The following is a 23,894-nucleotide window of genomic DNA, read 5'->3' on the forward strand; positions in this document are numbered from 1 at the left end:
TATCACACACATGACGCACACTTCACCTAGGTATTTTATAATTTTATACCATGCACACAACATTAGAAGAACAATAGTCCCTTTCTCAGCCAAAGGAATTTCAAGAATAACTTACAGGACTTGAAAGCAGAGGCAGTCCAGTTCTGGGATGAAAAGCCTTGGTTGAAGTTCCATCCAGGGATCGAAAATTGTGTTTCCGCCATGTATTTGTGTGTTTTAGAGATGGTGCTTTCTGCCAGCAAAGCAAATTTACTCAGGTTATCAATGGGATATTTCAGTGACATATCATGATAACACTCGCTTGCTGTAAGGGAGAAGACTCCTGACCCAGGTGGATCTACATCACACTAGCATGGGATGAAACATTCAGTGTAAGCTGACTCAATCTACAGCAGCTACACATACTGCTCCCAAAAGATCACATTCCATACTCAGATGGGTGTATTTCTACAAACCAGGATGCCTCACTGCCCATGGCAACAGTCATTCAGAACTCTGTCACCATGAGGGGAATGGGACAGTGCTCTTCTCCATCTTAAGATGATGAAGTTTAAGTGGCCAAGTCACCCCATCACACAGAATCTTTTGACACATCACCTTGTCAACTAGACCATGGCATGAACTTGTTTCTTGAACACCTCCAGGGATGGTGACTCCACCACCTGAGCAGTGGAGCACCATTCTCATGCTTAACCCTTTCCATGAAGAAATTCTTCCTGAGTCACTTCAGGCCAAGATTACAATGGTAATCCGCTGCTACCTACAAGGTCAGGCTGAAAGGTCCTCTTCATGCTGGCCCTTAGCAGACAGAGGGTACAAACTATCTGACAAAGGACAGCTGTAGGAATTATTCTGTTCCCATATGTATTTACCTGTACATCTGGGTTCTTCTGCCGCTCACACTTAACTACACTGTCTTCTGCAGGTTTCTTCTGAGAAGTGCTTTGAAAATCCAGGCCTGTTGGGTCTTCATTCTCATCATGTGCAGTTTTTGTTTTATCTTGTTTGGTTTTGTTTTTGAAACTGTCATGGTCTTTATTTAAATAATTTTCAATACTAACAAGCTGAGTATTTTGCTCATAAATATTTGGTTTTTTGGAGTCTCTGTCTAAACACTTGAGCTCATTTTTGTGCAAAGAGTCAGATATCGGCATCATAGTTGCTTTTTTTGTACCTTCAAGTATTCTGCATTTTTCTATCTGTAAATTATTAAAACTGTCTGTGCCATTGTTCTCACTAACAACTGTTCTTTCTTTAAGTTTATTTGTGCAAATCTGTTCATCAATGCTGCTGGAATTTGACCCCTGTTTAGTTATATTGGTTATCTGGTCTTTCTGTGCATAACCAGAATGTATTTCCAATTTATCTGGAACTTCAGATTTATTTTCTTTAATACATGATGATGATGATGTGTGAATGCTATTAAATGCATGAGAAGTTTTATTTGAAGTCTGATGAAATGCATTTTGGACAGCTTCACTGGGTTTTGCTAAAACCAATTTTCTTCTTGCATGGACTTTCAGAGCAGTCTTCAATTCTCCATCAAACCTAGAAGGAGTGATAGGAGTATCAGGTGTCTTTGTCCCTGATTTACTGCTGTCTTCCAACAAAGAAAAATTTGATTTAGCAAAAGAAACAGAAGACAGTTCCTTGCCTTTCTTCAGCAAATTTTCATCTTCATAGGTACTTCGGAAAATTTTTGACGTGACTGGATTAGCCTCATGCATTTTGAATGGACGTCCAGCAACGTGGGATGTAGCTGGATCACAATGAATCAAGTGTTGGGCAATCCTTGCTATCACCTCCTGCCGTTCCTGGAGCAGGGAATCGATCAGGGGGTTACTCTCTCCTGCTGACTGACGACCACAGTGGTTCCCTGGAACACGGGCATCGAGCAGTGTGACCTCTGGCACGGCTCTAGTTTTGCCTTCGCCACCATCTTCCTGTATTGCATTGTCTAAGTTGGCAGCTGAAACAGGGGAGCTTTCCTTGCTTTTCCTTGGCAAGTTTTCCTCTTCGAAAGTACTCCGAAAAGCTTTTGGTGTAGCCGAGATGTTTTCATGTGTGCTGAATGGACGCCCAGCAACAACTGGTGAAGTAGCTGGATCACAGTGAATCAAGTGCTGAGCAATCCTTGCAATGACTTCCTGGCGCTCTTGAAGCAAAGAGCCTATCAAAGGATTGGTTTCTCCCGTGGGCTGATGAGAGCAATGACTATTTGAAACACGAGAATCAACTAGAGAATATGATTTAAAAGTTCTGACCGGTGCTTCATGGAATTGTGTCTTATTGTTTGCTGTGGAATTGTAGCACTGAACTTTAGACTGCGATGCCCCAAAGTCAGATCCAAGTCCAGTAGATGGATAAAGTTTTAAATTTCTAAAAGATGTAGTAAATTCAGGCATCTTTTTTCCATTAAGTAGGCGTTCAGGTGTCATTGTCCATGTCTGTTTCCCACGAAAACGCTGTGGACTGGAAGTGCTGCATTGCTGAGCAGCACTGGGATCGCTGCACTGATGGAACTTACGCTCTTGCATTCGCTTTTCATAAAAGCTAAGGTTGGTGTGAATGCTGCAGGTCAAAACCGGGTAATTGGATTGCCTGGGCAGGGACTGGACGCTGACCCTCAAGGCCACATTGTGAGAAACATTAGGAACAGGAAAGACATGCTCAGTGGGTGTCTGGGAGAACGTCCATTGCAAGTCCACATCTGCAGCGCTCACCCTGAAACAATACCAAAGGCCATTTACAAAAACAGCTAAATGAAAAGTTTTTAATTATCTACTTTGTAACAAATGTCTAAGAAAAAGCACCAGAAACATCAGCGACTGCTGTACTTTGCATAGTACACAAATCCTACAGAACTGCCAAAGTACTGGGCCAACAATAGGCCACCTTCTAAAAGCAAGCAAGAAAGCAGGAGAGAAGAATGATTTTAAGACAAGCTGCAGCAATCTGCAAGCAGCAAATGAGTTTTTTTCCATTCCAGGCATACCTGTACAGGATGTTTCGGGGAACAGCACCATGTGAAACACTCAGCCACGCACTCAGCTGAGAGAAGAAAACAAAGGAGCGAACAGCCAATAAAAGGGTCTTCTCTTCAATAAATCGATCTCCACTCCTAAGGCATTTAAAGACAAACACATGAGTGTTGGTAAGAATAATCAGAGACCTATTAGAGCTAGAACATTGTCAGATCTTCAGTCAGAAAAAAAAATATATAGCTTAATCAAGCAAAGAAAAAACTCCTCAAACATTTTGAAGATTCCAGAGCCTGATTTGTTTTTATACACATTACAATTGACAAAATTTGACATAAATGTTACGTCTTTAAAAGGACCATTTGCAGCCAGGATCATTTCATACTCTGCACTGCACAATGTACACTGCAGAAATTTTGAGTATAAGACAACTAAAATTGAAATGCTTGAATTGCCCGAATTGAATTGCTTTGATTTCACTAGCAAACTGTGGTTTTCTTAGATCAGTCCTCACAGCAAAGAACCTGTTCAAAAACGCTAATTACTTTAAGGACTTTAATTTTACAAGACTCTTGAAATTATCAACTAATCCTCATATCCAACTTACTGTCGAGGAACTGGCTCCAAAATCCACCTTTCTAACAACAATGCATCTTGTTTGATTGCAGGATCATTTAAATCATTCCCCTCTGTGGTGGGCCCTTCATCACTATAGCAACAGTCTGGAAGTAGCATCACTTCTACCATGATTGGAATATTGTTCTTCCACAGAAGCATAACCTCAGATCTGGTTCGCCTGGCCTGACGACACTGAGGGAAAGAAAAATGTCAACATAGACAAGCCATAAAAATACTAGCCAGATTTAAATCGAATTTAAAAGCATGTTCCAAAGTACTGGAGAAGGGTAAGGGTCAAATTCTGATTGGTTTCACCAAAACAGAAATAAGATTCCAGAGTTATTAAATGAAAAAATAATTAACACATCCCTTACAGTTGCCATTTGAACAACTTTCTTTAGGAAATTTAAAAAGCTTGTAAAAATCCATTTCCCCAACCACTGCACTTTGCTACCTTGTAGTCCTCTCTCCACAAGGCACCCTCTTGGGCAGACAGACTCAAGTAGTATCTTTATAAATTCTGTGTCTTGGAGCAGGCTAACTTCTGCATGAATATAACTTAAATTCCCACAGTACTTAAGAACTTGAGAGATGGGATGCTCCAACCTTACTCCCAAACAGACTGGCTAGATTTGATGTGCTTGTGTTTTTTGGATCACTAACTTTTCAAGAACACCTGGAAAAGCAAAAAGTTAGGCAAGTGAGCCTACATTTTCTCAAGAGAAACCCCAGACCAAGAATACTAAGTATAGTGCTTGTCATTTGCATAATAAAGATTCAAACAGGCACTGCATTCAGGTAGTGCAGAACTTCTTGTTCAAGGATAAAAGGCTTAATGATCTCTCATTTTAAGGACAGATCTATTATTAGTAGGATACTGAATTACATACTCATTTAAATGAAGGACTGACAGAAAGCCATTGTTACTCATGCTTAACTGTGAATCCTCTGTGGGTTCTTGGCTGACTTTAACCACTGTAGCAAGGATTTGTCACATGAAATGGGTACCACCACCATACCTGAGCCAGTTTGTCGCTGCATTCATGCTTAGTTGTTGGTGGCTGACTTGACTGTGCTGGTGGGCAGTGAAAGCCCTCTGTTCTGCCCTTGATTGAGTACTCTGGTGTCCGGCCCTCAGTGATCAGCAAGGCCAAGGAGACCAGGAACTCCTCAGCTTCATACTCAAAGTATTCATCCAAAGTATCTGTCATTTCAAAAAGACAAAAATTAATGACATTTGCTGTATAACAACTGTTGGCTGACCCTGCAGTTTGTTTCAATTACACTTGAAATGAGAGTGGGCTATGGGAAATGGATCTTGGTGTCAGACTGGCTGCACTCCTCACAAAACCCAGCACTCCCCACTCCAGCACCACAAAACAACTTTCCTCATCTCAGTGTTGTCACTACAAAGAACTCTGTTTTTCAACAGCTTTTCTAGAAGACAAAAGGTTTCCTGGGCTCTTGTGGGAGAAGTCTGATGACAGTATGACTTGGCATTGTTATTATCATCTGACAGATAGAATAAGAAGTCACAATATATCATAAAATAGATTAAAAATTGAAGAAGAAAAAGAAATATTTACTTCTATTACGGAAAAAGTGGGACACAATGTTCTTTAAGATTTTTATTGCAAGTCCCTCCTGCTGAGAGCAAGGCTTACTTCAGAGGTCCATTTTTAGTTATCATTAACACATAGGAAATGTTCCGAAGAAACATACAGAGTATTCATTGTTTTGTACCACGGTCAGTCTAAACTTGTGCAAAGAATGAAAACTCAACAAGTCTCTGTAGACAAAGCAGCAGTTGGCATTGCTCTTCATGAAGAGCCCTGGCACACTCAGTTCCCACAGAGTTAAGATGCACCATTTCATGATGTTTTATAGAGCACCCTTCTCCTCCTCCTCCCTCATCACGAGGATGTCACCCATCATTCAAACAGATTTAAGTACAACCAGATCATGTCGTTCCCCTCTCTGCTTCAAAACACTTCAAGATTCAAAATTATTTAATTACTGAAGAGGCTACAGAAAACTCTCTTTTCCATGAAAGCTAAAATACATTCACTTCAAAGTCTATTTTAAGAGCAGAAAAGAAAAGCGGGTGGAGGCAGGGCTGCCAGCAGTTCTTTACCTTTATTTTGATGCTTTAGGGGAACAAAGCACATGACATCTTCACAATTTTAGCTTAAATGTCCTATGTCATCCACCAAAACTGCCACAGGGAGAGAGTTAATTTCTATTCATGTTTCAATTATCATGCATAAAATACCTTTCAGAAGTCTTTTTTGTCTTGGTCCCCTAATAGCAGAGCATTTGGCAAACATTGCAATGCAGACTTGAGAGATGTATACAAGAATGGATGTGTGAAACAAAAGCTCCAATTAAATGTGCAATTATCTGCATATGCAAATCATAAAGTGTAGAACTAGCTTTTGCATGTACATATTTGCCTAGCCCAGGCTTGTACACCACAGACCCCAGGGCTTACAGACTATTTGAAGAGATCTACACAAAGTAAGAGAAGTCAGCCCACTGCTGAAGAAGAGCCAGAGGACTCTTTTACTATTAAAATTATTAATTACCCTGAAAGACCCAATATGGCATGTGAACAATACATTAATTCAGCTGGCATAAGTTAAAATGGTCATTTACCCGATGGATGGCAAAAAATATCTAATAAAGGGTGCATGAAAGATGAAAGGAATGGTAAATAACAGAGAAGACAAAACTCTTAGGTAGTGATATGAGTCACCTACAAAATTAGGCACCTGCACTTTTTTTTCAGCTGGAAGTCTGATGAACAATAGGTAAGTCATACTTGGGAATAGGAAAAAGGAATTTGGGAAGACTCTGAAAAGGATTTGGATAAACAACAGACAAAAAAAATTGCAGCATTATCTTGCTGCTAAACTCATCTTTGTATGCCCAAAGGCCATGGTAATTTCAAGAAAGTCACAGCAGGTAGGATCACTACTGAAGTATTTTGCCTACTCTGACACAAAAGTTCAAAACTCTAGAAAGTGTTCAACAGGACTGAAATTAATTTAAACAAGAATTGTCTCATGCTTAACAGACTAAACAAAACTAACTCACCCCTACAAAAACCTACAAGAATGGTTTTTTAGCAGGTAACAATAAAACAGACATGCCCTTCAATTATCATTAGCAGCTTACCAGATGAAGACTTTCTATTATTTAGCTTTCTTTTTAAGAAGATAATCCATATGTTATCAAAATCTTTGGGACCTGACACAAATTAATGGACAGATGCTATGACCAGAGTGCTTCTGCTGAGCAGTTAGATTTAGGCAAAAAACCCTCCCCTTTTTTGTATTAAAAAGGCTCTGATAACAAAGCTTATATTGCATACCTGAAGTGCTCAGGGCCTTCACAGACATAGCACAGCTCACTACAAGACACAGACAGTTTAAGCTGTTCAGATGAAAGATCCAATGAATAGCAAATAAGCAAGATCTACTGAATAAAGGCAGGTACATAATCTGAAATAATCATCACTCAAGAATCAGATTACAATCACAATATTGCCTAATGTAAACAGGTAAAGCTCACTTTCAAGTTCAATTTACAAATACTGCCTCTCTTCCTGTATCAGACCTATTACTTCAGAAGCAACCAGTTTCTTGCCTTAAGAAGGAAGAGAAGATCCAACCAGCTAAAGAGTTAGAGTTATATTGGCTGCAGTTACAAAAACACCATGTTGTTCCAAATAAAAATGGCATCACTAAGAAGCCTATGTTCTCCTAGGAAATGCTGCAGCATTATAAAGACAGGGCCAGCACTTTAAAATTTTGCCAGCAATGGACCAACCAGTTATTCAATCTAGACATAAAAAAAAATAAAATTAAAGAACAGCCAGAGATATTGAGAAATAATTTTCTTCCTACAAAGTTCATGTGGCACAATATCTTTTTTTAGCTCCACTAGATTTATATATTATTTAGCAACTTCTAAGAGTTTTCATAAAGGAAAAGAAACCTATAGCCATTGAGAAGCCTGGTAGTTGTTCTTACACAACAGACACAGATGATACAAGTTGATGCAATTGAGGACAATGGTGGAATGACATTTATAGAAACAGCAAACTCAGTGTTTAGTTAAAAAAGTCTTATTCTGTGTGTGCTGTTAGTGTTTGGCTTTGTGGATGAATCAGCCCTAGGACACATCATATATTGTGTATAGAATAACCTCAGTCCTCTAACCTGACTGTACAACTATTATTATTGTTCTGCTTCATTTCTAGCAATGCAACATGCCAAGTATATAGCATAAAATATGCATCTCTGCACAGTCTGGGGTTTATTCTCCTTAAAATAGCAAAAAACCCAGTTAGTTGACACAAGCAAATAAGAATTAAAGTAATAAGGCACTACAGCCCTCTAACCAATACATTGAAACAAAAGGTTATTGACCAGGTGGGCACAAGAGATAGCAGCAGGTGTCAGACTACTCAAGGAGGAAGAGAGAAATTTAAATTTTGACTGAAGCTACTGTGCACAGAGCAAAGCATACAGTACTGGAGAACAGAAACATGAAGGCACATCATTTTGTTTTCCTTTGCTACCTGAACATACCAACCTCAACAAAGATGATTTTCTAGACTTTCTGGAAAAACAGAAAAGCTCATTTAACCAGAAATGTCAAAGAGTCTTCAAATCCTTGTCCTACCTCCACTGCACACAGGTGCATGAGCACTGGAATACAGAATAAGAACCCACCATCTCCCCCTGCCACCCCCCTAAGAAAAAGGGAAATTGGCTCACATCCTGAAATGCCAATTAAGGTTAGTTATGTGGTAGTAGGGATTCATAAATCCACTTAACTGTAACCCAAGGACTCTCTGAAAACTTCAGTTAATTGAGTTATGCTCAGCTGACTCCTTTCCCAACTAGGTCATGCTTGTGCAGACCAACTCCCTTCCCTTTCCTATCACAGCTTTTTCTGTAGTAATTACAGAAAATGTTTTCCTGAAATACGTGTTTTAGAAGAGCATTTAATCTGTTTTCTAGGCTTAGGCCAGGAAACAAAGACATTTGGTATTATGTAACCCATTGTGTTCCAGGTGCCACCAGAAGATGCATCTGGGAGCTGCTTGTTCCTTGTTCTGCCTGGGCACAGCAAGGCAATAAACAGCCCCAGCAGAGCCTCTCCTGCCCCATGCTACCATCCCATCATGGCCAGGCTGTGACACAACCACAATCTCCCCTAGTCCATGCTTATTTTGTTGTCCTAGAACCTCTCACACTGCACTGCTCACCACAACTGTCTACCAAGCTCGTCCTATTCTCAGAAAAAGAGCACATTTTTTACAAAGAGGCTTTCTTCAAAGAAAGATTATTTTGTTCAACTAGAAGTATCCTTTAATCCTGACCTTTACTGATTGAGGGCTACTTCCTTTGAGAGTCCATGAAACAACTAATAATTGCCTTTGAATATGCTCTGTAGCAGCCCAGACCTTTCCTGGAAAATCTTTAGGCACCCATAATGGATTTTGAGGGCCACTGATTAAAAGTAATCACATTCCTATTTTACTTAGAGAGTTGAAACCCGGGAAGTTGACACCCAGTAAGAAAAATACTTAACAAAATATGGAATGTGTGGTGTAGGCTGTTGGGATTCCCAGCTGATGCAAGCCCTGCTCCTGCCCTACCCAGGCTGTCCAGTGGGCACCGTGGCACAGTTGCCCACATCTGCTCTTTCCTTCCTTTTTCAAAGACTAAAAGAATGGCTTAAGTACTTGGATTTATTTTTTGTGCTTTCAGTACTGGCAGTCCCTAAGGAGACACTTCAGCCCAAGGGTCCCATGGCAGGAGAGTCAGGTAAACTGGAGGAAAAGTGGCTGCACTGTCAGCACTCAGAACCCATCACCTCCCAGCAATGGCAGTGCTCTGCATTGCAAAAATTACAGCAAAAGCTCTTCCTGCAAATCAATCAACCTGAATAGATTTTATTATCTTGCTATTCCAATAAACGGGTTAAAGGTACTTCCACATTTTAAGAATAAGGCAGGGATTCAAGAAACTACTGTAAAGGAAATGAAACACAATGTAAATGTTTGACTAACAGCTTCTCTTCTGGAATTAGAAACACCTACGGATGCTTTGGTTAACTAATTCCATGTTGTGCTTAACTTCAAAAGAAAGTTGCCCTTGAATCCCCCAAATTCAAGATTCTCTAAATGAGCAGTCATGTTGTGTCTGCATATTACAAACCCATAATTATATCTGAAGTCACACGCTTCAAAAGCTTTGCAATATTAAGAGTTTAGGTATAATTTAAGCTATCAAGAGTTAAAGTCATGAGATGGCCTACTTTTTTCAAGAAACAAGCCATTAGTTACTTAAACTCAAGCAAATACAGTGAACTGGTTACTCACCTTCATTTAGGAATAATCCAATACAGATACACACATTGATAACTGTTTTACATTCTTATGGCTCAAGATCTTTGAGCTCAGGGACAGTTGTGAAAACATGAGGGGAGTAGCACCATAATTCATTTTATTGTTACTGTCTGCTTTTTCCAGGGTACCAAACTGAATCACTACCTGGGTATCAAACCAGTTCAGCTGTAGGCAGAAAACGCCAGCACGGGAATTTATATTAGAAATGATGCATACCTGCTATTCAAATAAAATAACAGTATAAGCAATAAAAAAAAAAAACAAAAAACTCTGGTCCTACTTAGTTTCACATAAAACAGGAAGAATTTCACCTGCTTCTGTATTGTTATGCCAGTTTATAACCAGAAAAACCTTGTAAGTAAGTGGGTATTTTTAAAACTCAACTATGTGGAGCTGATCAAGTTATTCCAGAGTTGCAGAGCAATTAAAATCAATCAGTGCCATGAGCTCCACTGCAGAGTGCCATGCTGCATTAATTCCCTGGGTATGTGTGTATCACTGCTCATCTCCTGCACGTCCCTGCTGGACACCTCTCACAGCACCCAGAGCTAATCTCAAGGCAGCTTTACTGTAAACAGATAGCCTGGTTTTAAAACTGGGCTGGGGGGGGAAAAAAAAAGTACAATTCACATTTTACTAAAACTTATTCAGGTTCAAACAGCTTAATAAGTACATAAAATCCATTTAAAGCTTAAGTTTCCTGCAGTCATCTCAGAAACTACTGCTCTCTGGGAGTGTAAAATGCAGACTGTTAAACTGATCTGGGTGTTCCCATCTTGCTTCCTGCGTTTTGGCTGACATCCTATTTTGCCATCACCATGCTGCTTACTGAGTCACTCCTCTCTGTCCAACTGTAGCTTCTATTTTTATCTAAGCAACAACAGTTTAATGTGCTTCTTTTGATTTTTTGGCATTAAATCAGATTCTAGATCCAATATTTGCATTTTGATCGGGGAAACTGCTTTTGTTTCCCCTTAAGTGGACAAAAGAAAGGAGTAAGAAATAATGGTATAAGCTGAATTATTCCTTGCTCCACACTGAAATCACAAATTGTAAAGTAGGTCAATCATTACAATTTCAACATCTGTATTTAGTAGAAGGAAAGCAATACCTGAAAACATGAACTTTGAGGCCTGTTTCAAACGTCAATCCACCAAAAGTTGCAAGAGAACATGTATATTGTAAAATACAACTGTCCCACTCTATCCTGATTTGGGTACATAAGTACTGAAATATCAGTGTAAAGCTGTAAGATTATCAGTGCTGCAATGATTAGCAGTTTAAAATAAGCCAGTTGTGGGAAGAGAACATTTTCCTTTTGCTTACCCCTAAATTAAAGGTGATATTTTGTACCAACATGTTACCACTGGACAGGTCCTGAAAGCAAACAGGACTTGTCTCAGCTAATGCCCTTAAGAGTACATCAATTTCTGTTTTCCTTTATATGACAATTTCCTATTGTATTACATTGTGATAAATACACTGTGATTACATTAAATGTGACTGCACAAAAAACTGAAGTTATACTATAATGAAACAAAAAAACCTATAAGGAGCAGACCAAGTAATTTCTATTAATTCATCTCTAGCTTTTTACATTTTTCCCTTGTTTAGCTGATGCTCTGCTGAAGCCAGATTGTGTTAGAACAAACTGCATTACACAATGTACCTATCTTAACAAAAGAAAAATTTAAATCCCAACAAAGCAAAAGGATTTCTGTCAGGTATTTCTGTTCCTTTCAAAACAAAAATAACTAGGAGAAAACAGCTCTTTTAGAATTAGTGTGTGGTGCTGAGTATAGAATAGGCACTTGGCTGTAACTAGAAGGGAATAGAAAGTTTCTATCTGGCCTTCACTCACCACCAATACAGTGATTTACTACCCTGGTAAATATGCTGATAGAAATTTTGCAGAATTATATTGAAAACAGATTACTGTTTTAAATTTCACCCTAGTCCCAGGGGGTAGCAAGGGCAGTGTGGTGGTCAGCCCTAGGTAAACTTCACAGGCACTGGCACCACAATGCAAAACCCACCCAAATGCTCAGTTTGGGGAGCTGAAGGAGCAGTGTGTCACCCTAGAACAGAAAGCAGAGCACACTTAAGCTCACAAAGTATGAGAGAATTTCTTCCCAAGGTGTTCTCTTGGCAAATAACATTTTTACACTAAAACACAGATTTTTCAATACAAAATTTCCATGTGTGTAATTTTTTTTCCATGCTCCCCTCACTGATACTGATGACTTTCATCAAGGCTTTCCAGGCAGAGGAACTTTGGAGATGAGAATGATTACCATGCTCATTATGGTTGCTCATTAATTCAAGAAGGAGCTTAGCAGCAGCCACATGGCTGAAGACACACAGACTGAAGGCTTTCATCAGCTTCCTCTGCTTCATGTCAGCTGTAAATATCATTCTGCAGTGACTCCATAGCTGCTGCTTTATTTTCAAATGAAACCCAATGTGTGTTAACAATGGAAAAGCACATCTATTTAGCTAATCCTCACCTTTTCCTGAAGGCATATCATCCATGTGACAGTTACAATTGAGTATTGGGATGTCTAACTCCCAAGCCAAGACAACCCATCCATTAAACAGGTTGATGGCAGCTCTGCACTGAATTCCAGCTGTGACAGCATTTTTATAGTTTATACACATACATTTTTATACACAAATAAAAGTGTGTGCCAGAATTTTATTTCAAGCCCTAAACACAATACAATACAGGAAGACATACATAAGTTTCAGTTTTAATTTGTTTAACAACCCAGCCTGACAAAGATTCAACTATTTGCAGACTTCTGTACTGTTTTATACAGAGTTTGGTTTAGAGATGGAAAGCAGTAATTTGTGATAATAAATCACTTTCAGATGTTACTGGAAAACACAGACCTTCAAAAAAATCCTGCAGTAGGTATTTTAGTGCCTATGAAATATATGCATGTACAGCTGCCAGAGAGCTAGCCTACCACTAGATGTTTGTTCCTTTGCTGACCAGATTTTTGCTCAAGTGCCACTTGGTTTATTCCTCTGTAACATATCTTCACAACAGACACAAGGATCTTTGGCTTAGCATTTACAGAGATGAACTGTTATCCTAGCCAAAAAACACTGGTTCCTAAAATCTCCCCATTAACACCAAAAAAATTTCTGTTTGGGGTATTTCATGCTTTATCGCATCACCTTAAATACTGTACTTGGAGGAACTTTGGCAATATACTTTCAAGTGTTCTTGTGCTTCTTTTTCTATTAATATTGATAAAATAACACTGCTTTTCTAAGGAGAAATATAAAGTAGCTTTCAAAAGGACTTTGAGCAAATGATTTGAAAGAGTCATTTAGTGCCTGACAAAACTGCAATGGGAACACAAAAATCTTGCTGGGAAAGGCCATCCACTACTCTGTGTGCGCACAGGTTCCACTCTGGCTTACAACCACCAGGCACAAGCTGGTGCTCTTCCCTAAAAGCATTGCAAGGAAAAGAACTGTTACATCATGTGCCTTTTGCTTCAGACCATAGTTGGACTTGCTGGAAAATAAACCAGAGAGAATCTGAATTGCTGTGTGAGAGCACTGACTCACCGTTGGGTGGAATCAGCCGGCATGCCAGAGCTGCTGGAGTCAGGGAAAGCCCCTGGTGAAAGTACCATGTTGACTTATGGGATCACACTTTATGGAAACCTTCCACTGAGCATTCAGCCTTCAACACAATATTGTTGTCTAGGCAAGTGAGGTTTTATAAGCACCAAAACACTCAGCCTTCCACACACTCAGAAAGCTTTCAACAACCAATATTCAAACACTCATCTTCACGCTGTGGTCAGATGCCAACGAGCCTGACCAATGGTTTTTGAAAACCATGTTACTGACAAAGCTTTTGTACACTGAAAATCTCCTTAAAAGATACCTATCAGTAAGTATCTATTTTTAATAGATATTGCAATTTCTTAGTTTTACTGTGGTTACAAAAAACCCAAACAAAAACAAACCCGAGAAGACTGTGGGACAGGGGTGGGCAGAAGTCTGCATGTTTTTGAAAAACCTAGTCCAGTTTTTGGTGAGTCTAACCTATGAAAAGACCATTAAAAAAAATAAAACCAGATGAACATCTAAGACCTCTCCCATGCATGGTTAGTATATCATTTCTTCAGGGGCAAGAATTTTGATCATGTACATGAAGCATATTTTTTAAAAGCTTTGGTTTTGTTACTTACATTACAAATTTGGTAAGAGGGTAAAATAGTTGCTATCAGCAGCTCAGCAGTGCAGCAATAAACCCTGCACCAATGCAAAAAGCAACCCCTCTCCCTCAAGGATGGATAACATTCAATTTCAAATATCCTGTTGTCTTAGAGGAACCTGGGAAAACCAGAAAGCTATGAACGAGTGCCAGCACTGTTACCTAGCTCAGCCAATAGCACTGATCAAGAAAAATGAAGGTTAATTTGTTTTATTTTAAATTCTAGAGAATATGACAGTCTGTGCAGGTTTCTACCAGGCTAAAAAGACCTCATGGGCCAGGAATTAAAAATCTGCAACTGCTTGGGCAGTAGTGAGCTTGTAGTTCAATCTAAATCATCAAAACAGTCATTTTACATGTCTAGACATATTTCATCTGTGCAACTACTGAATAGCTTGATGTATGCAGGTTTTTTTCTCTTTCTCTTTGCTTTCACCCAATTTGAAGAATTGACTGGATCTAGCTGAGTAACATTTATCTTGTTAGAGATCAGAGTGACTTTAAGATTTTAAAAAAAAAAACAACAATCAGACTAATGAAACTCTAGAGCACCGGACCTTGGAAAATACCTTTTTAAAAACTGGGCCCACTTGAACAGCAAAATTTCTAACAGCATACTTGTTTGCTTACAAAATTTAAGTGCCTGCTTTCCCTCTTGCTTCATTCAACCATCCTCGCTGCTCGCACTGCAGCTTTGAAGGCTACCAGAAACATCCAGCCACCGGGCACCTCACAGAACAAAACAAGCTTGTGACAATCCGAGATGCAAGACACCCGTACAAAGTGCCAAAATTAACACTAGCGGAGCAAGAATAATAGTGGTGTATTCATCACGTATCTGTTGAAAACAATTCTCCCTGGAAGGGAAAAAGCGAGCTGAGGGCTGCCAGCACTGCTGCTGGCACGGTGAGGACAGCAGGCAAAAGCCTCCCTGCACGGCGCTGACCTCGCGTCACCCACCAGGCCTGGCCCCGGCTCCAGCTCGTTGGCTGCACGTGTGTTTTGTAACACCCTGTACTGCCTGTTCTTGGAACGCTTCTTCCAGAGAACCAGAGGGACAGGGCTCACCCTCCACGGCCACTTCCAACCCAATCTCACCAGCAGCAGCAGCATCCTGCTCCTCCAGATAACCTATCAGTTTATAGGAGGGTAAAGGATCCAAACCCTGCTCGCATGCTCTGAAATCAGGTGACCCGTGAGTCAAGGGACACAGCAATAAATTATTAGGAAAAACAAAACGCTACACTAAAAATAGTGAACACCAGCAGCACATGAAGAATAACAGTTTTAATCCAGTCAAAGCTCAAGGCCTTCTCCAGCCTCTTTTGTATCTCAGCAAAACAAATAACATAAGCAGAGACAGATAAACAAAACCTTACTTCAGCTTCTCCTTGATAATTCACAATTATATACTTACTTAAAAGTTAACAGCAGAGGAGAAAACCCAAAAAGCTGAGTTTTGGACCAGCAGAAAAAGCATTAATGCCCAAAATAAATATCCAGTGCAACTTCAATCAGAAAATATCAAAATTACTTCCTTTCAGGGAAAATTGCTCCAAGATGATTTCAGCACAAATATGCCAAAAGCTTCACTTCAGCTACTAACACAGTTTGGGCAACATTAAGGATTTGTCCACTTGTCAGATATAACAGATCTAATAAATTATTGTGAATACTCAAGTTAAGCATCAGGTAAAAAAAACAAAAGCCCTTCACAAACATTTCAGAATCCAAGTGATTGATACCCATAACTTACTTTGTCAAGCCTCCCATTAGCAAAAACATTATACAGAGATTTTCTACTAGAAATCAATTAAAAAAAAATAATTTTGTAATTATCAAGGGACAACAATGCATAATTTTGTTGGAGGAGGAGGAATTTTTCTAAGAGATAACAAAGAAGCAAGCACAGAAGAGTAGTCAAAAAGACTATGTTTCTATTTAGAAGTATCTGATTACATTGGCTATTACAGTAAACAGCTGGTTTTTGCAATCACTTATCTCCAAGAACTAATAAAAAACACATCTGAGAGATTTTTAGCACAGAACATTTTATTCTTACCATCTGAATTAGTGGCTGATCTTGCAGAATCTGGCATGGGAATCCAGACAACAAGCAACCTGCCCTCCTTATCCCCAGAAAAGCTTGTTTACTACACTCTCCTTGCTGGGCTGAATCCCTACAAAACAGCATTTAGAGAATTGTTTTTAGCATGAGCTGGTTTTCCTCTCGAGTATGGAAAAATGCTTGTCTGAAATCCAAAGATTTTCCTCAGAGATAAATTCTTCACAGTCCAAGCTGGAAGCACGCCCTGCCAGTGGGGACCTCTAGGCTGGGCACAGCCCACGTGAATGCCAGCCGGGCCCCAGCGAGCAGATGGCAGCGCCTTATCTGCCTGCCCAGGGAAGAGTCAGCACTGCCCACACCATTGCTCATGGTATTTGTGTGGAAAAGGCACACACAAGGTTATGCCTCACCACCTTGCAAGGTGCCTCTGGTTGGTGCCTAACAGGAAACCATGTTTTCCTGCTCTTTTTTGTCTTTTAAGCATCTTTCTTAAGAAAGTTACTCTTTCTTTTCTTCTGCTTTCAAGATCTTCCATGGCTCACCACCGTTCCTGGTGTCACCCACTCACTACTGCAGTAAACTGGCCTCTGATTACTTTAATCACCAGTCCTTACTCCCCCTGTGTTGTCCTACACTCTTGATTAAAATGACTCTGATTTGCAGCCTCTCTGTTACGGTGATAAAGGCTTGTTAGCCTGTGGGAGCACAGTTTATCTGTCTCCATCAGTATTATCCTCCTGTCTCCTCACAGCCCTCTGTTGGAAGCCATTGATTTAGCGTTTGATACTTGCATAAGGTCTGAGGTGAGGACAGTCTTTTGTTCCATGCTTGTATAATACCCAGCAAAGCATTATATCCAAGTGTGACTCTTAATTAGTATCACAGATGACAAATAATAATCTTCAGGCAATAACTCCATGAATTTGCTTCCCTTCTTTTTAAGTCCTCTTTATGACTGAATTACACACCTGAAGGATGAGGAAGTCCTTGATCCGTCTGACACAGCAACACAAAACAGTCAGGAAACACAGCCTGAGAATACAGAGGTTTGGTACACAACTACACGAAGTACTTCCTTCACTCTCTAAAGAAGCCAGTGCTGTAGTCAAGACCCACAGGCATAGATGGACCTCACAAACACAGCAAAAGCTGGGGAAACCACACATTCTTGACAGCACTGATAAAACAGACTTACAACAAGTTGTTTATGCTGTATGAGAAGTGACCTGGACTCAGTTACATACATAGCTCTTTTTTGTGACTTCCCAAATCAAAACCCACAGTGCCATCGAGTTTAGTCTATAACAACAAACCTTCAGATGTCCTACCCTAAAAAGAGATACTGACACTTCTAGCTGGAATTTAACTACAGTAGCTGCAGGACCCATGGAGTAACCTCACTATAAAAATAAGAGAGCACTTGGGGTGCTTCCAGCATCCTGCTCACACAGCCCAAGGCCAGCACCTCAGCTGCACGTGCGAGTCAGATGAGAAGTCACATCCGCCCCACTGACTACAGGCTCCTCCTCACCCGTACCATGCCCAGGTCACATCCAGAGAGCTTCCTACCTCCTGCTCCTTTCCCCCTTGCCATGCTATTCAAATTGCACGAGGCAATTTTCATGTTAAGCTAAATGGAAAGGATTCAGAGAGATCTGCTCAGATTATAAAGTTTTGCATTTGAACTAATGTTTTAACTACCAGGCATTTTAAAGTATACAATACTTCAGACATCTTTTAGAAAGATGTTATAGGAACTAGAATATACAACGCCTCTAGGAATTCATATCCACTTTCAGTTTACTACTTCTCCAGCTGCTTTGCCTTTTAAAATTTATTTTAAAGTCATAAAACCAACGAGTTACCTTCAGTTTCATAAACTTTGCTAAAACTGGAGAGTAAAATGTGTCAGTTGCCATGGCAGTAGTGAGGAGTCCCTGGGTCAGGATGCAGAGAACTTGTTCTTTCTCATCATTTGCATCTGAAGTTCAGCCATCTGTAATTAACTATTTAACAACAGTCTTGCTTGTTAGCACTGGTGCTTGCTATTTAAGTGTTCCCACCTTCAGCCCTTTTGAAAAATCTCCTAATTAATGTGGAAATTCATCTGAAGGCTCAATCATCTTTCAGGTAGGATGACCACCATTACTTCAACTTGGCCAATATTCCCTTTTCTCACCAAGGAAAAAGTAAACACTTATGCAGGCACCAACCTCTAGAAGCAGCAGCTTTATTGTTAGCCATCAATTTGAAAAGAATTCCATCAGACAGTAGATGATGTGGCTGAACTCCAAGACAGGCTGCATCCCTCCCATTTAAGTACACTTCACTATACATTATTGTCCCCAAGTTCCACAGCATCTCTCAACCTTCTTTATCCCACCTTCTTGATATTGCAAAAGAAAAGTTTTGTAATTTAATTTCAGAAGATGAATAGCATCACTTTAACCATGTGTTGCTAACAAGTAAATATTGCCTTTTATCCTCTGAGAGAATCTGAAATATGTTTGTTTACTTGCTGCATACATGAAGAAAACAAAAACTTAGTTACCCATTTCCAAGCTTAGAATTCTAGAGTTAAAAGTTAAGTTTACCTTATCTTGACCCCACTATCTTAATTTAAATCTGCATGACCTAAAGAAAAATACTGACTCTTTCTGAATCTCATCCTAGGAAAGCAGGCCAGTCTTGCTGCTCCTCATTCACCACACCCTCAGAAGAAAGTGGGAGGCTGTACAGTGACAAAAAGGAACAACACATCTGTTTTTTTTTACTGTTCCTAAAAGTACCTCGCCAAAACAATCAGTACTATTAGGGGCAAGGAAGAGGCCTTCAGCAGGAAGTCCTTGTTTCAGTCATTTAACACCCTAACATATGCTAAGAGCACTCAGTTCACAAGTACAGCTAGCAAAACACAGATCCTCCAAAATTACAAAGTGAAAGAAAATTTTGAAAAATACTTATGTGGAATATGGAAAGAAAGTTGCAGGGCATCGGAAGACTAATTCCCACACCTCAATAACAAGACAGTATTTTCCAGGCTGGCCTGTCTTTCATGATGACAAGCAGACCAGCAGCCTGTTACATTGCACTGACAATTTCAGTGCAGCAGAACATGGCTCAGAGACAACACAGGCTGAGATGTCTTCTCAGACTAAAAAGATGAGAGATTTGGTGATGCAACCACACATGCATAGGATAGAACTGATCTAATGCTAGGGTTTAGAGACCCAGCACAAGAACCCAGTGTCATTACTTCTGGTTCCAATGAGAACGATGCAACTGTACAGTCTAAAAGTGCCTGAAAAGGTTTTCTTTTTAGCATGTTCAGGAAAATTCTCCATGACAGATATTTGACTTCACATGTGAAGGCCTGGGGAAATTCATCCAGGGCAGCTTATATCTGACCATATCAACTCGAGAGGCTTGGTTCAAGCCCAACAAGTATGTGAACACTGGCATAACTAAGCTCAAGATAAATACAGCCATGGGGAAGAACTGTTAAGCACATTTTCTACCTACATGCAAGGAACCTACTAATGCCACTGAGCTGCAATTTTTTTTTTCCCCAAAATAACTGAAAAATAAGAAAATGAGAAACAAACCTAACAGTACAAATGAACTGATAATGATAAAGCTTTTAAAGAGCATTCACAGGGAGAAGAGATAGAAACACTCAAGAATTCAATAATTTTATTTCAATGGACAAGACATTAAACATTATAGTTTGCAGGTTAAGCAGGAGCTGATATTCCTGTAAACTTTATTACAACATCATGTCAGTTAGAAATCATACCTACAAGCTGAAAACTTCTTCAGCACTGCTGCTAGAACAGAACTAGCTATCAGGGTAATTAAAAAAGCACACAGGAAAAAAAAGCACAGGACTTGTTAGGAAGTGTCCTTAGGTGAGGAATGCAGATTAAGAATTCCATTATTTTATCTGAAATACAGAAAAAGACAAAACAAAAAGCCCAGAGCAAACTATTTTCATAACATCTGACCTCTTCTACTGCAGTTTCTTTTTGTATTCGTCTTCTCTTTGTGCTACTTGATCTCCCAAAACTTTGATGTTACAAACCATTCATTGTCATCTAAGCGGTGGGTAATTTATCTTGTGGAACTTTGTCAGAACATGTTTGACCACCCAAAATCCTCCTCCTAGCTAGTAAGGCTACCTTCAGCTTCAGTAGGTTTCAGTATTTGCAGTCCAAATTATGGAGAGGGTGGGGTGGAGGGAGAGGCATAAGGCCAGCAGACCAAAGGCAGAGACTGTACTTCTTCCTGAGAAATGCAAGGAGCTCTGAGAGATGAAATTGATGATGGTGGAGCAGCATGAAGCTCCTCAGGTCATTTTTCCAATGCTATTAACCTTCACCTACAACGCCTGCCTTTAAGTGGTTAAACAGTAACCTGCAAAAGTAAAAAAGTTACAAAAGAGACAATATATGCTTCCCGTCTAAAAAAAAAAAAAACCTGGGAGAATGGCCAGGCCCATAAAATTGTTTTTAAATTTTATTTGGAAGGATAAATGAGGACATTACAACTCTCAAGCTGTGTAAAAGACTGCACACTTTAAAATGGACACCAGAGCCTACTATGGAATTTTGAATGCATAAAACAAAGGAACATTTTTGATAGTTTTAGAATTGAACTGTGTCACACAGCACAATTCAGCTATTTACAAGTTTCCACACTGTAAGTCACGTTATTAAGCTGTAATAGTCTTCTGGTACTCCAAATAATAAAACATTACATAGGGTCAAAACTGAAAGGCTTAACAGAATTTCAGCCAAGAATCTAGTTTGCCTCCCTCTTCCATAATACATGGTAATTTTCCACATAGCAAAATGGCAGACTCACATATTTAAAATTTAATCTATCCAATTATGAAATTTCACTTTGTCCTCTCAAAAATTTCTTACTACTTTAAAAAGCAACGCTTCAGTGATTCAAAGCCAATATTTCCACACAAAACACAAGAGTACACTAATGGAATCATTCCTCCTCCCGTGCCAGGAGGTGGGCATCCAATGTCAGCAAGCTCACTTAAATTAGAGCTCTTGTACTTTTCAGAAGAATATCAACAAGCTCTAGACACATGAATACATGGATATATACATATATATATATATATTTGTGCAAGTACTTGGTCAGAGCAACATTCACATTTGTAGATAAGTTTGCATAAAAAGCAGTGGATAATCCTCAATTCTGCATTGAGTTCAATATAATATGAATTAGCTTTTTATACCATATAGTTGAGCAACCAGTAAGATGCTAATTAAAAATACATATTTTTATTACCCCCAAAGCTGACATATTTGCATCGGCTTCATTTGCCCCAAGACAAACAAGTAGTGGCAAAGGGCTGATAATGTTTCATGCATTGTTTCTAGCAGAAATCAAAATACTGTAATAGTTTCCTCCTGCTGAAGAAAAAAAAAAAAAGAAAGAAACTTGACCTACATAACAAGGCACAGAAGAAACTCAGTTAAGCTTCAGGGTGTTTTTGGGAGGGGGAAGAGGTTGGTTTTTTCCCTCATAACAATGAAGAGTCAAACAGTTACATATGGTTACACTAACTACAACTGTTAGCACTTCTGACACTTAACTACACGTCTCACTTTTAAGGCTTAAAAGTCCTCCCCTCCTGTTCCAGGACATTTAATACTCTTGCCCTAACAACCTAATGAATTAACCGAGTTAATTTTGAGGCTGTCCATTACTTTCCTGTAAGGGAAAGTTAAAAAAGGAAGAAGAAAACCCCCAACTCGCAGAAATGAAGCCTTTCATAGGCTCAGTACACGGAAGGAAAGGAAGAACGTCTGGTGTGGGTTTCTAAAGGAACTGTTTACAGACAGCCGGAGAGGCAAACTTCGGTACACTTTAGCATAGGTGGATTTCAAATCACCTTTCACAGACCAACACCACCAACAACTGCCGATACTCTGAGTTACACAGCTTGAACTTGTTTCACGCCCGGGAATCCTGTCCGGGCCGGTGCCACCGACCTTCCAGCCTCCCCCCGCCGCTCCGCCCGCTCCCCTCCCCGGCGCCCCCGGGCCGAGCCGAGCCGATCCCGGGGCTGCCTGCCGTACACACCTTCTCGGCGCGGCCCGGCGCTCCCGCAGCGAGCCCCGCAGCGCCGGCGCGGGTGGGCGGCTGCCCACGGCATCCTCCACAAAGGAGGCAGAGTAGGGGCGCGCATAGCAACAGGCCCGGCCGCCGATTGGCCCCGCCGGGCGAGCGCCGGCCCCTCGGCACGGCCCGGCCCGGCCCCCGGCCCGCCCGGCCCAGGTGAGCGGGGCGGCGGCGGGGCGGCCCCGCGGCGGCGCCAACCGCGGCACCGGGGCCGGGCTGCCGAACCAGAACCGGCCTTACCGGGGCCGGGCTGCCGAACCAGAACCGGCCTTACCGCGGCCGGGCTGCCGAACCAGAACCGGCCTTACCGGGGCCGGGCTGCGCGTGGGAGGCCGGCGGTGCCGGGAGCGCCCTGCCCCGAACGGGCGGCGGGGCCCCCTCGATGGGGTGGCCAGGGACGGCAGGGCCCGGGCGGCCGCGGGAGCCGCTCCCCAGCTCCGGGACACGCTGGCACCGCGGCCCGCTCCGGGTTACAGCGGCTGCCGTGCGCTGGCACCGCACACGCAATGTTCCCGCACGGCACCGCTCTGAAGAGGCAGCCCGAGCTGCAGTCTGTGAGGTGATGAATATTTACATCTGGAGTGGAAAAAGCCGCCAGCCCGTCCGCCTGCCAGCCAGCACCAGCTAACTCCCCACTGCTCTTTTTCCACTGCTCAGCCCACTCGGGAGTGGCCCGGCTGCCTCATTCCTCTGAGCCTCCTGGAGCACACAGGGGGAGGAGGATCTCACTCACACCGGCTCTCCTTGCACTACTGTAGTTCTTACTCCAGTAATGGGCTCTTCTGAGAACTAATTTATGAGGCTGTTTCAAGAGAGTAGTCTCAAAACAGCACGTACTATTCTAGATGTAGTCTAAACAACGTACTGGCTACATTAAACAATTTCATCCAGTTCTGATGTATTTACAAGTATTACAGTCAGATGACAGTCATCATATTAACATAATCAGTTCAAAAAACCTATCTCACTCTCAGCCTAACCAGATCACAAAGCAAGATTAAAACCCTTGTTCTGTAATTAGATACCATGAAACTATGAAAAGTCCAAGATCAAACTAGACTACACAACTACATTCAAAATCCAATACCACTCACTAACCCATTCAAGAGCATGGAAAACATGCCACTTCACAAAATGACTCTTCCCCACTCACATTCTATATACCAGTATCATTTAGCTATGGTTGCAAGAAAACACAGTCTGTTCAAGATTTTGAAGTAGACATTTTATCCAAGGAAGGTCAGATACCTTCTAGTAGCTGGCCATTTAAAGATCTCATACAGATAGTGCCTTAAAGTTAGATACAAAATGTAACATTTCATTTGTCACTAACCTTCAAGCTTCCTGTGTATTTTACCTGTTTGCTTTCCAAGTATTTTTCCTTCATGGAACATTTACTTCTACAAAAACACTGTCATT

At 40.8% G+C, this 23,894-nt stretch overlaps 1 protein-coding gene across 7 annotated transcripts in view; it reads right to left on the minus strand.

Annotated features, from left to right (window-relative positions):
* ATOSA (atos homolog A) overlaps nt 1-23,894 on the minus strand; it is a 48,273-nt gene that overhangs the window by 12,175 nt on the left and 12,204 nt on the right. For 2 of the 7 annotated variants that reach the window (XM_086848902.1, XM_023934037.2), the window contains exons 2-6: nt 4,619-4,803; nt 3,589-3,791; nt 2,996-3,121; nt 873-2,724; nt 116-232 (exon numbers count right to left, since the gene is read on the minus strand). In XM_086848902.1, the coding sequence (XP_086705028.1) occupies nt 116-232; nt 873-2,724; nt 2,996-3,121; nt 3,589-3,758 (2,265 nt within the window). In that variant the 5' untranslated portion in view covers nt 3,759-3,791; nt 4,619-4,803. Of the gene's footprint in view, nt 1-115; nt 233-872; nt 2,725-2,995; nt 3,122-3,588; nt 3,792-4,618; nt 4,804-16,325; nt 20,745-22,436; nt 22,599-23,894 lie in introns of those variants that run through there. The other 5 variants (XM_086848899.1, XM_086848898.1, XM_086848900.1 and 2 more) reach the window with 5 other exon arrangements.

This window comes from Cyanistes caeruleus, chromosome 13 (genome assembly GCF_971803275.1).
Source record: "Cyanistes caeruleus chromosome 13, bCyaCae1.hap1.1, whole genome shotgun sequence".
NCBI lineage: Eukaryota > Metazoa > Chordata > Aves > Passeriformes > Paridae > Cyanistes > Cyanistes caeruleus.